Source organism: Heliangelus exortis, chromosome 2 (genome assembly GCF_036169615.1).
Source record: "Heliangelus exortis chromosome 2, bHelExo1.hap1, whole genome shotgun sequence".
Classification (NCBI taxonomy): domain Eukaryota; kingdom Metazoa; phylum Chordata; class Aves; order Apodiformes; family Trochilidae; genus Heliangelus; species Heliangelus exortis.
Window position 1 is genome coordinate 36,840,436 of NC_092423.1, and position 15,533 is coordinate 36,855,968.

Consider the following 15,533-nt stretch of genomic DNA (forward strand, 5'->3'; position numbering starts at 1 on the left):
TTAGGAGTTGTAATAACTATGCTTTCTAATTCTGAAATAATTATAAAACATTATTGTGCATTATTGCTGAAAGCATTTTTTCATTCATATTTCAGGGTTAACAGCTTAAAGAAGGTTTTTGGCATTTATTGTCCCTGTAAAGTGAGGTTTCTCAAAAAATCTTTTTTTAATCCACCTGAAAAATGCAAATGAACTAGCTTCTCCTGGTCTACATGTATGTCAAAGCTGTAAATTAAACAGCATTGAAGGACAACTGATATTCTTTATTAAGCAAAATATAGAGAAAAGAAACAAGCAGGTGGACACAAGTACACAAGCCTCTGTATAAGCTTTGTCTCCTGAGTCTGTGGACCATCATGATTCCAGTGATGCAGTTAATGCAGAGTATCCAGTGGCTTTTTTGCTTGGGTAACCTGCCAGAGAGAAAGATTTTCTTCCAGTAAATACCATTTTTGTGCAAAGCAAGATATTTCTTTTTACCAATTGTCAAGGCTCTAGACCCAGAGACAACATCAAACTAGAACACTATGTGAAAGCCTTCATCTTCTTTCTGAGAGAGAGTTTCAGAGGAAAGAGTGATATATATCACCACAATATTGGTGATTAGTTTCAGTAGACTGAGGGAAAAATATGCCAAATATAAGAAAGTTTGGATTCTGAATTTCAACCAAGTTATCACTAGTATGACCCCCAAAATCAGTGGTGTAATTAGATTCATTGTGAACTATTGATAACTGATTGATACCTACCGAGACAGCATTTGACATTTCTTCTTCCACCTTCAAAGCTAAAAATTTTTGTTTTCTTTCTGAAATGGAGATGACATTAAATACAAGTCCCTGTGCTGACTCTTCTGATGTCACCTATATGTGATGGAATAGAAAAAAAGCCCTTTTTATTCCTTAAGTGTTTCTGCTGTACCTTGGGGAACTGATTAATGACTGAATCTGCTAGGTAATAGCAGAGTAAAATTCAATAGTAATAAAATTGTACTATGTCCTCGTCTTTAAAATTATTAAGACCTATTCAGTTTGCTTTTGAAGCCATGTGGGACTCCTGCATGAGTATTTTATAAATGCAAAGATGCTTTAGTGACTTTGTCAGTCATTCTCAGGTGGCTACAGAAAGACTTTTTGTAATAACAGCGGTACCAATAGAATAGGGAGACACAGGAACATACTTCGATAATTATCCAGCAATCATTCCTTTCCAGCTTCCATAAACTGGAAAGCAGCACTTTATCCCAGTCTCCATACTGCTGTTCCTCCTAAAAAATGCTAAGTGTTGTCTTTCTTGATCACCAGTATATGGCAGATGGGATTCGTACAGCTTGGGGCTGTGTCTCATGAGTGTGCAGGCTCACATATTTTGTTCTGCTTTCTCCCATTTTAACTGTATCTATTCTGAGTCTAAAAACTCAGCTGTTGTTATTTCTTGGATATGTTCTATATGTATGCGAGTCTTTATATTGTGTGTTCTAAAAAAAACTATGTGGAGACAAATAGGGAAATTATATGAAAAGCAAGATCAAAATTACTTTTCCAGGTGCCTGCGCAACTTACGAGTCACCCATATTAATTCATTTGTAATTTATTTTTACTTAAAACATTGCAAAATTACTTTTTCCTCAGTACAGAGATTGTATTGTTTTTAATTCCACGTATTTCTTCAAATTTTTAAAAGACAGCTATTTATATCACCAAGGTACAGATCAGTAAAATAAAACCTTGGGAGTGGAAAGGTCTCTGTGATTTTGATAAATTTCTTTGAAGGGTGATTCAGGCATTATAGAAAACAGGAAAACACTGGATGAACAAATAGACATAGCTTTGCTAATACCTGGGTTATGTGAACACTCCTGCTGGGAATTAGAAGCTTTTTAGCCTCTTTATTTTAAACAGATTAAATGGTTCAACAATTTCTTCATTCTTAATGTTGCATATAACTGAAGTGAATTAAATAGCCACTGCAGTTAAAAGTGAAATGTAGCAATGATAAGGATCATGGTCCATTATATGTGTTATATCCTGAAGCCATTCTTCAGCCAAAATCACTCTTGAAATCAGGAATCCTACTAAAAAGTGAAACGACTGGTCTGCACAGAATGTGAAGTAAAAGCAGAGATACCTAGCTCTGCCAATGCAAAAATGCAGGGCTGTTTTCCTTTTGGAAGGAAAGGGTTAGGGTCTGAGTTATTTTAAACATGTAAAAGAATTAAATCTAGCAGAAGTAAATATTAAAGCAGTCTTTGAATGAGACGTGCAAAAAGTCAGTTTTATGAAGTTTTCAATGCTTTAGAGCTTGAATTGCTTTTGCATCACATTTTCTTTTTTTCATTTAAACTGCCAAATTAAGGAAATCGGTACACACTTGTTTTGTTTGGGGTTAGTCAAGGAAAAAAGGCCAAAAAAAATGGTCTACTACTGATTGGGAAAAACTCATCACATGCAGTGTGTGGTTTCTGCATATATTTCAGTGTGACTGCAGTAAAACGCCCTCTGTGTAATCCTCAGATCTCGGATTGTTTTCCCCCCTTTTTGGTGAACTTTGCTATGTCTGCCCAAACCTTTGGCAAGGACGTAATGATTTCTTTTCTTCTTTTTTTTCAGCGCCAGTGCTAAGGCTGCCCCACTGAACATTAACAAAGTCTCCAACAGCTTACTGAATTTTGGCCGGAAGCTCATTGCTCCAGCTATGGCTTCAGGTGGGGCCGTGGGTGCTCCTGCCGGTGGGAGCAGCTTTCCTCCCCCTGCAGCACCCACCAGAAGTACAGCAGAAGCCCCTCAGCATCATCACCACCACCAGCACCACCACCAGCACCAGCAGGCACAGCAGCAGAGGATGCTGAAGTCCGAGAGCATGCCAGTTCAGCTGGGAAAAGGTAAAGGTGATACCTGTGGCGGTGCCACCAGAGAAGGAGGCTTTGGCATACACCTTAGGGACTGAACCTTGTGTTGATTTTCTCTCGATGGGCACATATTTGAAGGGAACAGAAAAAACAGGCTTGCATTAAGCAGGATGCTTATGCTAAATACAGCAGCATAATTGCAGTGTAATAAAAATTCAGATCTTATCTCAAGGCTGTACAAGAACTATAGAAAGTTTGGAACTTTGCGAAAAATACTACCCAGAACTTACATCAGATTTACCAACAAACTACTCTGTCACTATAAACACCAGCCAGTTAATTTTTCAGTTTTTTAAAGACAACATATTTTTAACTGTAAGACTAATTTTGTGTAGGTTTTTTTGAGGTTACTGGCACAAGTCTCATGCATAGCAATATTAGCAAAATATGAGCAAAGAAAGTTATATCAATTTGAGTAACTCTTAATAAACAAAATCTTACTCCCTTACTCCCTTAAGTGTGGAGCTTATTTGAGAAGTTACTTGATGAATAACATGTATTTCCATTTTAATAATTTGGGATGGCCCTCTGTTCTTCCTGTGTTTCATAAATACTACTTTTTCTTAAGCCTTGTTTTTATATTTGTCAAGAGCAGTTTATTCAACCAACAGAGTCACAAGCTCAGCTTTGGTAGTTGTTTTCTACACTCTGACAGGGTCAAGGTGTGTTACTGCATTTCATCTTCAGACAGACAGTGGCAGTATGTGCTTTGCTAGGAGCATGTAGAGCAGTGCTGCATCTGCTGCCTCTAAGTACTCATCCTAGTTATGGTTATCCTAGTTATCCTAGAAGAGTGGTAAGTTTGAGGTCTGTTCATTGCCCTCAACTGTCACATAGTATTGCATCATTTTCTTAACCAAAATTAAAAGTGCAAGAGAAACAAAATAACACTTCGTAACTAAAGTCAGTGTCCTGACCTATATGGTCCAAAGTGGTCCATTCATAATGGATCACATTCCCAACAGACACTGAGGGAGCAGAATTCAGAGTCACAACTGTTGTCTTCAAGCAGAGATGCAGGCACTTCTCTAAGGTCTGCTACAGCTGCTTGGCAAGATCCAGATGTGCAGCTTCTCCCTGAATCCTACAAAAGTCTCAGAAATTGTTCCACCAAGGAAGGGTTTTACAGTTCCCAGTGAAACTGAAATGCAGTGATTTCTCTGGTGCGCAGTGGCATCATTTGATTTGTAGTTCCTATTGCCATCTATAATCCTGTTTGAATCCCTGCAAATTCTGTTCACATCAGTGGAAGTAAAATCAGGTGTGGAACTAAATAATTTCCACAACTTTGGGCAGTCTCTTTTGTTTCCTTTTTAAAATAGTTTTCCATAATTTCTTTATCATATTACTATTTTATCTTTTATCAATATGAAAAAAAAGTGAAATTTGAAGCAATTTTACTGGTAGAACAGATTATGGTTTAATCTTGATCTAGCTGGTCAAGGATGACCCTGTGTTCACTTTTGTGTGCCAAATAACAGGTTGTATCATCCAGAAATACACCCAGCACTTTTCATATAACAATCAGAATAAAAAATTGTAGCTATAGTTGGTTATTGTCACATAGGAGCTGTGCACATATGCCTGTATCATCAGGGATATGGAGATTTGGTAAAGTTCTGAGAAAGTAGGCAAATTTATGATGTGGGGTGCAAAGCATTTTCATGGTAAGACTAAGTAAAACATACTGCAGCACTTCAGTTCCCACAGTTTCATCTCACCTTATTCTATCTATCTGTATTTGGTACACTTGCACAAGTAGCATAAAGGCAAGACAATGTAAATACACTTTTTTAATCAGTTGAGATGACAATGAATTTTATTTTACTTATTAGTGCCGTGCTTGTTGTTCCCAATCTGTACAGTTATCAGTATATTGCCTGTAGTTGGGTAGAAATTGTGAATGACAGCAGCTGAATACATTTGCAAGTGCTATAATTAGTAGTTTTCAAGAGATTCCCAAATTGCTGTGGAAAATATAAAGTCTCTTAAACGATGCCCAGTGAATCTTCTTTGAAGTTCAAATGTAGGAATAGCTTAGCAAAAAGTTTCCCAGTTTGAAGTGATGCTGTGTCAGAGGCAAGCTAAAAAGACTCTTTTGAAACATGATGCAGAAAAACACCTTAAAAGTTATAATAATTTATTAGTACTGTATTAATCCAGTATCATCACCTCAAGAAAGTGGTGTATGGCTTCTCTGAGAAGTTGCAGGTACTTCTATCCCAGGCTTTAAGATTTAGGGTATGTCCATAGCCAGAGAAGGTCTCCTCCCACTCCTTCTGTTTGTGCTAAAATTTTCAAGTAGTTTTTTACCTTTTGCACTGGTTTTTTTCCTTTTTCAAACTCAGCATTCTGCCCTCACTTTTGGGTATCTAAAAGCTACTTGGCATGGTCTGTAACTGTAAGGCTTCTAAGTTATTGTCACTAGTTGTCTTATGTTCCTGTTCCTCACTGTGTTTTCAGGTCCCCTCAACTTCCTGGAGCCTGGTTATTTATCTCACATGCACAGGTTTTCAGCTGGACAATATAGCAGATTGAAGTGCTGTAAATCTGAGAGGCATCAAATCAGGAAAGGAAATTACCTATTGTTCTCATATCTTTTTAGAACTTTCAGAATTTGAATGCTCTAGTAGGGCACTTGAAATTAACATGTAGAAGGTTATAAGTTTGAAAAGATTAAATTAATTGCCTGATGTACTTTTTTAAGTGTGCAGAAGTCCTTGGTGGCAAAATATCTTGCAGGACTGCCAAAATAATCCTACCCCTGCTTTAAAAGCTCTGTTTAGATAGTTACCACTCAAAAACTGATAGCAGTGAGAGGTGTCATTCGTGCTGCCACTTCCAGGGGTAGCTTGTGCTGTGTCCCAGATGATGGATGGTTAGTTTACGTGTGTAGGTCTGCATAATCTGCAGGAGTTATTTTTCACTCCAAAGTTTTGGTACTTGATGAATTTCTTTAAGAAAAAGCTTATATAATTTAGAAAATGTAAATGGAAAAACAGCAGACTAATAAGGAAAATAATAATAATAAAAAAAGTTATTACAGCCCTGTAATTCTGAGTCTTCCCAATGGAAAAGGGATTAAAATATTCTCTTGGTCCTACACAGTGAAGGAATTCACTGGCACAAAGGTTAAATTCAAATCCTGAGTTCATTGCATTGTTGGTTGACTCTGTCGCCTTGAAAGAAAAAAATACTGATACTGGAAAAAAGCAGAATTGTTGCCCTTTGCATTCCACTGGATTCTTGTCAATTCAGAAACTTAATACTCTGATTACCAAATGGCAGCTTGTTACCAGAAAAAAAAACAAAAAAACAACATTTCTCTTCCACTTCTTCCCTGATAGTGCCAGATACAGTTTTCCTTCTAGGTTCTTTCAAGCCCAAAAGGCTTTTGATTTGAATGCCACTTTATCACAAGGACACATTAGAGGACCAGATAGAAGGTGAAGTTCTGCCAGAACTGTAATCAGCTATATGAAGTTTCCAGGCTATTATTTGCTTTTATGAGTGGATACTTCTGCAGTCCGTTTTGTAACATGAACAGAATTTCCACACTCACTGAATATGCCCTTGAGAAATTATCTTTGTATCTAGAATTACTAACTGTGTCTAGAAAATGAGTACACTTTTTCAGAAGGAAAAAGAAGTTATCCCTACTTAAGGCAGAACTGAAAAAAAAATAAAATAAAGGAAATATGGATTGACAAATGCTTTTTTCTGTTTTCAAAAAATACAAATATACATATTCTTAAGTAATTATGAAAATTTGGTGACAGTAAGAATATGATGCTTCCAAAGCAGCAGAATGACACTGTCACTGCAAAGGAACAGAAACAAAATGGGTTTGATTGTTTATTTTATTTCAGATTTCAATATAATCAGCCTTAAAAACACTGTGGTTTTGCACAGGTCCAAATGCAGCATGTAGTGCGCGAGTTACCCATTTCTTTTTGCCTGCTTTTACACCACTCTCATGATGTCACTTGTGTTTGAAGCAGGGTCTTCCAGATTTAAAAAAGAAAAAATTATAATATTGCAGCTCTTTACTCCAGTGAATTGTGTTTGTTGGGGAGACTTTCTAACGCTGTTGTTTGTTCCCCAGGCGAGGCAGGCGCAGGCAGCGATGCTGGGGCGCCGGGCCCCGGGCAGCACCCCCCTGCCCTCCCAGGTATGGCTGCCGTGGGCCCTGCTGATCCTGCAGCCCTGCTCGCCGTCTGCACAGCCATCCCCACGGTTTTTTCCATGCGTAGCATCTCCATTCATTGTCCATCCACCGAGTGGCACTGTTGTGTCGAGAGAAAAAAAGGCAGCTTCCCTCCATCACTCCCCGCCTGTGCGCCAGAGTCCCTCATCGTAAAAAATGTGGATTTGTCTTGTACTTTGTAGTTCATTTCACACTTTGTTAGGTGGGGTGATTCGATCATCAATGTCTCTTTTGGTCGAGTTACTTCTCCTACAACAACGGGCTAAGAGAGTTGGGGTTGTTTAGGCTGGAGAAGAGATGGCTCTGAGGAAGCCTCATTGCAGCCTTCCAGTACCCGAGGGGGCTACAGGAAAGCTGAGGAGGGACTTTTTACAGGGACATGTAGTGATAGGATGAGGGGGAACGGTTTTAAACTGAAAGACTGTAGATTTAGATTAGATCATCAGAAGAAATTCTTTAGTGTGGATAGGTGAGGCACTGGAACAGGTTGCCCAGGGAATGTTGGCTGCCCCCTCGCTGGAAATGTTCAAGGCCAGGTGGGGTGGGGCTTGAAGCAACCTGATCTAGTGGGAGGTGTCCCTGCCCATGCAGAAGGTTGGAACTGGATCATCGTTACTGTCCCTTCCAACCCAAATAATTCTGTGATTCTGTGATACTTCCCTGATGTTTGAGGCAGGTATTTTGAGCTGATCATCTACTTTAATGCACTTGACTAAAAGGAGCTTACCTGCCTTGGCCTGAAATAATAAGCATACAGATTTGTGTGGTGAGGTGGTTCAAATAAATTTTAAAAGTACTGGAAGCCTTTGTTCCAATTTCAGTGTTGGAGAAAAAGGGAAACTAATTTATCTGAAGTTTAAAAGTTTTATAAAACTCGCATCATTCCTTTTGCAAATTTTAATACTCTACATCCTGACTACTGGAAATACAGAGTAATAGATGAGGAGATCTGAATGGTTTTAAATTATAGATTGTGCCTTACTTCTGTTCTTGGTATCTTTGTCCTTACTCTTCTTATAACTATGAAAGCTGTTCTTTTCCTCTGTAGGAACCAAACAGAGAATGGGCCATCAGTTTTCTATGCCTTCTGTGCATCTTCCTCTGACTTTTCCTCTGTTTTAGTAGAAACCTCCGGAGTTCGTTGTTATCTCTCCTATAACTTAACTCAAGCTTAGTAAGACCTGCAGCTTGCTTTTCTTTCCTTGTAAGTCTTCACTCCTCTCGTCATCATCTTTTACTTCATTGTAAGTCCTTGTTATTGATCAGGTTACTTTTAAAACTTCCTTCTTCTTTTCAAGACATTGGATGTCTCCACCCTCTGCCCTGCCAGCAATACCAACAGTTTGGTTCATTTTCCCACCACCATATTCACATATTTTCCAAATGGTTGTGAGATAGACCATTTGTAACACTGGGGTCAGCCCTGGGATCTTTTAACAACAGGCAAGTAGTGAGACACTTGGAAACCAGGACATGAAGGTAACACTGCTCCTTTTTCACAGAATCATAGAATTTTACGGGTTGGAAGGGGCCTCAAAAGATCATTGAGTCCAGCCCCCAGAACTGGATGTATTTTTAGTGCATGAAATCTTCTGCATCATTACTGTGAACTATTTATGCATTTTAGTGTACATATATACAATTTTCAGACATCCCATGCAGTAATGTGTTCTGACTACTGCCTGCATCAGGCGTCCGTAGCTATTTGTTCCATGTGCCTATTGAGCATTTGATTTTCATGCTTAGAGTTTCTTCAACCTTTTTCATACAGGCCTTAGGACCTTCTGTTATGCTTAGATGGTCAGAGATTAGATGTTTCTAATCTTCTTTTAAGTAGACATAATGTGTTTATCTGAGTTTGATAGAGTAAGCAAAGGAAAATGAGAGTTTAGATTCAGGGATATTGTCAGATCCCTGATTAAGCTGCTTAAAGGAGAAGGAGATGAGTTTGGGTAGCTATTAACTGTAGTATATTGCATGACTTCATACATTTTTATTCCATGTGGAGGGTAAGAGTTCTGCTGTTAAGGTACTGAGTAAAAAGAAAGTACTGCACTACTTCTCCAGAAAGATGTGGAATCTTTAAGACATATTACACAATACCTTGTGTAATCCTTCCAAGATCCTGAAATCTCTGCATTGATGCTGCAGAAGTTACATGAGGGTTGTTAATGACTCAAAAATCAGTGCAGACTTAATACGTCTGAAAGACTACAAAATGGTGACTTCAGGTGACTTCTCGCAGCAGCTCCACTAAACTTGTATATTAGGAAAATGATAGGTGGTTTTTCTCTTACATTAGGGAAAATATATTTGATTGGCCTGAGTTGTCTTCCAGCTGTCTTACTTACAGTTGTAAAAATGTTGACTCCTCTGGAAACCGGAAAGCCTATTACAATCCAAGAACTCTGTTTTATGACTTACAAGACACTGTAATTATTCAAAAGTGCTGTTCTTCCTGTCTTGCTTAATTGTTAATCACATCCCCAAATAATCTGTGTCACAGTGCTCTTCATAGGGTTGGAGCCAGAATAAAAATTTAGTGTTTCCTAGTGATAATTTTCTTGGATTTGCTTATTCATGCAGAAGAATCAGGGGCATCCTAAGTTTTCTTCTTACCTGGGTATGAAACATAGAGGAAGAGTATTTTTATCACTTCTGTCACACTGGATCACTATCTTAGTTTCATTACATGTTTTATTGCTATTATTTTTCATCTTCATTATATTTTATGCTACATAAGAACTAGATTAGTCAAAGCTCTGGATGTTATTTGAGCAAATTCCCTTTTAGGAGAGTGGTATTGTTTTGCCCACAAAATACCAGCTATACATATTTATCTTGTTTGGTTCTGCAATTAACTGCATATTCCATTCCTCTAAAATGAAGTCTAGCTCTTTGGTAAGCAATATGGCAGTGATAAGGATACTTTTCTGTATTTCAAATTTCTAATTATATTTTGGACTCTTTTCCTTAGAGTGTAAAGACAGAATGTAGGGAAAAAAATCCTTTCAAATCATTTTCTATCGTTTTACCAAGCTGTATCATTTCAGTTCCTCAATATGTTCTTCTCTCGATGTTATCTATGAGTTTACCACATAATGTACTTTTTTGCAAATTTAGTGGGTTAAGCACAAGCCATACAGTGGAGAAGAATGTGAAAAACATTCATTGCTCTTTGTGGGTTTTTTTTATTTTTTAAATCTTGACCCAGTGTGGAACATATCTTTGTATTACTAGGATGGAAAAGATAGCCCATTTATTCTGATTTATACATAATAGACTTTTTTTTCATTGTAGCTTATTCTGCCCACAAAGGAGTTTTGGTTTTTTTTCTTTTATGTTTACCATTTATATTGGCTGCTCTGGCTTAGCTGAATTTTTTTCATAAATGCTTTATTTGCTAAAAAATGCAATTTCACCCGTTCCAAATTTATTTTTAAGTTTTATGTACTGTAAAACTACACTTACATTGTAAATTGCCACTGTGAAATGCATAAAAGGTCTTCTTCTTACATAAAGGCAACTGTAAGGATAATGGTGTTGCCAAGTGAAATGATCTTATCCTAAAATTAGAAATCTAAAAAATTCTTGTGACTGAATTATTTCTGCTGTTTACCATGAGGTTTTCTTATGAGGTAATTATTTACAGAACTTGAGACTCATCTTCAACTGACTAATGTGTATCCCATTTCTCTAGAAAATGCAAAGGCAAAAGTTAAGTGAGATTTACAGCCTCCATCTCCTATACTTTAAGGAATCTGTTCAGACAAAGTGGTAGGTGGTACATGACTAGAGGAGGGCTGGGAAGAAACAGAAAATGCAGCTGAATTGATTTGGTGGGAAGGAAAGCACAGACAAAGGGAAAAGCTAGAATAAGGAAGTTGCAGAAGTGGCAATTTAGAGGGGTCTGAAGAAGAGGAGGAGGCAGACAGAGGAAGGTCCTCAGGAGTATGAGAAACAGGACATAAAATGTTGGAGGGTCATAAGAGAGATGAATAAAATAAAGCAGCAGAGAATGAAGGAGAAGGTCAGGAACAGTTCATATGCCAAATTTCTTCCAGAAAACACTGAGAATACTAAATCCAGATCCTTTCTTGGATTTTGTCCTTTTTTAGTCTGTTTTGTCACATGCGATGTTTTATTCTTTGCAAGTTAAATCTCTTTGCATTTAACTGTCTTCTTGCTAAGAGGACATTCTAAATAGATTTGTATTTATTCCCTTAAGAAAATGTGAATTGGTGGTTTCATGGGGCTGTGACTGTGCAATATGTGCTGCATAGGTCAAACACCACAGAGAATTTCTCTCAGGCTTTGTCCCCACCCAGCAAGTGACCAAGCACAACACTGCCGACTTCCACACCACCTGAAGGACAGTTAACATTCTGAGTCTTAGGAGACTGAATTAACTTTCTGTGTGAGTAGATTTTAGTAGTTGTTGCCTTTTGCTGAAAATGTTTGATCTCAGCAGTGAGCTGGTCTCCTTTTGTGTCTAAATCTGAATTTCTTTTTGTGTTTTCTGCAGCCTTTTCTTGTCTCCCGTTTTCTTTCATTTCTTTGTCTTTTAGTTTTATTTCTCTAGCTACCTGTATCATGGGGGGAAGACCACAGGGATGAAGGGGATACTAACCCATTCTGAAAAAGGAGTTAGTTTTGCATTTTTAGAATAGGTAGTGCATCTTCAATGACAAAACACAAAATATATTGCAAGGTGTGTGCAATAACATGTGGCATCTCTGTGAGTAAAACTGGCATAAAAATAGGGTAGCTCAGAGCAAAGAAGGATGAACAACTGGCATCTGCAAAGGAGGTGGTTTCAAATTCAGTCAGTCTTGAAAAGGAGATGGAGCTCCACCCTTGACATCTGAATCCTTTAGTTTCAGGGGATCATTCTTGATGTTATAGCAGGTAGCATGCAATGCAGCCACAAAAAAAGGTAAAGAAAAAAGGGAGAACATAGAAAGGCTCATTGGAATATCCAACAAGACAAGAAAATGAAAGAATCCTATATCTGTAGTTTTATGTGCTTGCTTTTTTTTTTTTTTTTCCATAAAAGAAAACTCTAGAATTGCATTGTGTCGTGGGTTGGCTTCCTCATAGACCTGTCTGCAAGGTTTTTTAAAACTAGCATGTGTCCTAATGCAACATTTTCTAATGAAAGTTAATTTAAACTGGTACGTTAATTGCTTTTTCTTCTGGAGCTCATTGAAGTAAAATTTTAAGTAAAATATTTCAAAACACTTCGTGGGCTTCAAGTGAAAGAAATGGTCCTTATCAAAACTGCCTGACTGCATACAGCATCATGGTGAAACAGCCCAGGCATCTATCATGATGTTTTTGCTAAGACAGTGGACAGCACTAGATTCTTCTGAAAAGATTCATCAAGTGAAAATAAGTAACTATTGAGGAGGCTTCATTGAAATATTTATTAGGTGAAGATGGCCTTCAAATCTGAAGCATGAGAACTTACATTCTTTCATGCACTTAATTTCTTTCCTGTTGGAAGTCTTCATATTGTTGTCCAGATGTGCAGTGTCCTGCAGATTCTCGGAGTCTGACGTTCTCTTTTCCTAGCTTTCTTTGCTGAGTTTTTTAGTTTTGTTGAGAGAAAAAGGGTTTCCTTTGCAGTGTTGATGACATCAGGCTATTTTTTTCATTATGAGATGGTCCTTTCGCTCATTATGGAGCACAAAGGGAATTCTCAATCTGTGGATTTACAGTCTATATACTGAGATAGTATTTTTATAGATATAAGTATATATGGTTTACCATATATCTCTATGCATACACTGTGTATATACTGTGTTTGTGTATAGATCTATATATACACTAAGATTCTGTATATACTGTGTTTGTGTATAGATCTATATATACACTAAGATTCTGTACTTTTCTGTCATACAAAAATTAAGTTTCATGTATGTTAGAAGAGTCCCTCAATCTCACAGTGCATGCTGACACACTTCAACATTTCATTATGTGTTGGGACATCTGTGAATCTCAGTGGATGTCAATTAAACAAGGAAATACCTACAAGGAAAATAAGCCTGCCCACTGATTAATTCTTTTCTTACTTTATACTTGCTTTACAGGCCAAAGTTCAAAAAACATCAGCTCATCCCCAAGCATAGAGAGCTTGTCTGGAGGACGTGAATTTACTGGATCTCCACCTTTGCCTGCATCCAAAAAGGATTCCTTTTTCAGTACCATCTCCCGCTCCCGTTCCCAAAGCAAAACTATGAGCAGAAAAGAGTCGGTGAGTTCTTTAAACTTTTTAAGCTATTCTAATGTCACACTGCATTACTTGTTAGAGACAATCATTTCTCTCATTCATTAAGCACGTGCACTTCAAAGTGCTTCCCTAAGCTCACATTAATGGCAAAAGCAGAAGTAAGCTATTCCAACTTTTTCTGTTGACTAACATCTCCATTATGGCTTCCATCCCATAATCCAACCTAAAATGAAACAGTGGAAATACCTGCTACCCCTGAGAAAGAGGAGGGAGCGCCTGTAAATTTCATTTTTTGTTAGACTTCCCATGTTTTCCTGAAGTTAATAAACAGTTCAGTGGGGAGCATGAATGCTCAGCAGATCCAAAAATGTCCATCTGTTGTCCCTGAAATTCCTTACTACATCAGAGGTTTCCCAGTGTCTGTAGCATCTGTAGTCTGCAGTCACAGTTCTATTTCTTCCACAGCCCTGACCTTCTCTTTGGCCACAAGATACTATTATTTAAACAGCTTGCTTTCATCTGAGAATATCAGTTCCTATCATGGGTGTGTTCCAAGGAAATTCTCATCCCGTCAAAGATATTTTAAGAGCCCTGCTTTAGTAAACCTCATATGTCATGGAGCAGAAGGATTCTCCTTTATTTGAAATACGTTTCTTGTTGGTTTTCTGCTGATTGGTAACCAGTGACACAGTAGATAGAAAAAGCTGCATTGTTTGTCAGGTGAAGGCACAGTGGGTTCCTCTGTTCTATTTTCACAAATGTCTGCTGATGTAACTTCCAAGTGATTTCAATAAGTAGGAATTTTAGCATCTGTATTATTGTATTACAGCATTATTCAAATGTTTATAGGTAAATAGTGTGCAGAAGTTTAATCTGAATTTATTGTAATTTTTTTATCTTTAATGAACAGAATCTTTAAAAGTCACATCATGTTTTGAATTTGGTACTTAACCTCTTCCAATGAAATACACAACTTTTTTGGCATTTGTTTACTGAAAGACGGGGTTTAACTGTTGTTCCACGTTTTAGTGCTGTCTAAAGAAAAGCTGTGTTTTGTAGTTAGTCAACAAGAAGCTATTATTTTGCTTTGTGTACATTTAAAACATATTGAATTTAAAGCTAAAACAACAACTTTTTAGCTCTCTTCTCATCCTCATAAGTTGAAGAAAAATAAATCCACCAATACTCAATTTTTCTTTTTATGTGGTTTAACAAGATTTAAATACAGCTTTCAGTTGCAACTATTGTTCAGGCCAGAACTTGGGATATTTTGCACTAGTGGAGTTTAAGCGTAATGCATCTTGGAAGACTTTTCCATTATAACATTCATGCTCAATTAGATTCCATTAAGGATAAATACATTTTTCAGGTAAACAATATCCAAAAATTGTGGCACTTATTTATTATTTTTTTCAAGGATTGTGGCCAAATAAGTATTCATTGGAACAGATTTGTAGTCCTTGTGACAACTTTCAGTAGATTGGTAATAGAAAGAAAATAAGCAGAGCATAAATTTTCAAAATAATTCTTTTAACTCTGATACATACTTTGTATTGTAGCATTTCATGATTAAACTGTTAGAAAAGGTATAAGGCTACCAAAATCTGTTTCCTTATGTTCAGTTTTTGACCGACCTTTAATATAGGGAAAAAGAATTTGTAGCAGCTCCAAGAGGAAAAGATTTGCTTAAATCTGTTATCTGTTGCTCAAGACATTTGCCTTTTGTTTTCCTGTAAATTTCATGATACCTGGTTTTCTGCATAGAGAATAAAACTCCAAAGAGTTCCAAAATAGTTGCATCAGATCACTTGAGTCCCATAGTCCCTTCATTTACAGCTGTTTTCTGGAAGCAAAAGACAACTTGAAAATATAACGGGTTCACATCTTTGTTTTATTTATAAAACTGAACTAGTTTACATTTGTCTCTAATAATTATACAGATTATGTTGTTAATTATTGGGAAATTACCTTTTTTGGAATATGGACGTGCATGAATCATTTTATAGAAAGACACTTTTTAAATAACTCATTCTTGGTGTAAGAGGTGAAAGAGTACCCATTTCCCCTTCATCTTTCTACTTCTACATCTTTGCCCTTCCCAATCAGAAATGGAATACATATATAAACATACACCCCTCATCATTGAATCAAAAAGGAAAAGTCATTTTCACAGACCAGTGGGCATT

At 37.2% G+C, this 15,533-nt stretch overlaps 1 protein-coding gene across 7 annotated transcripts in view; it reads left to right on the top strand.

Moving 5' to 3' along the window:
* TBC1D5 (TBC1 domain family member 5) overlaps positions 1 to 15,533 on the top strand; it is a 311,133-nt gene that overhangs the window by 253,025 nt on the left and 42,575 nt on the right. For 4 of the 7 annotated variants that reach the window (XM_071735549.1, XM_071735551.1, XM_071735550.1 and 1 more), the window contains 3 exons: positions 2,610 to 2,881; positions 7,014 to 7,079; positions 13,208 to 13,371. In XM_071735549.1, coding sequence (XP_071591650.1) covers positions 2,610 to 2,881; positions 7,014 to 7,079; positions 13,208 to 13,371 — 502 coding nt within the window. The remainder of the gene's footprint in view (positions 1 to 2,609; positions 2,882 to 7,013; positions 7,080 to 13,207; positions 13,372 to 15,533) is intronic. The other 3 variants (XM_071735553.1, XM_071735554.1, XM_071735555.1) reach the window with 1 other exon arrangement.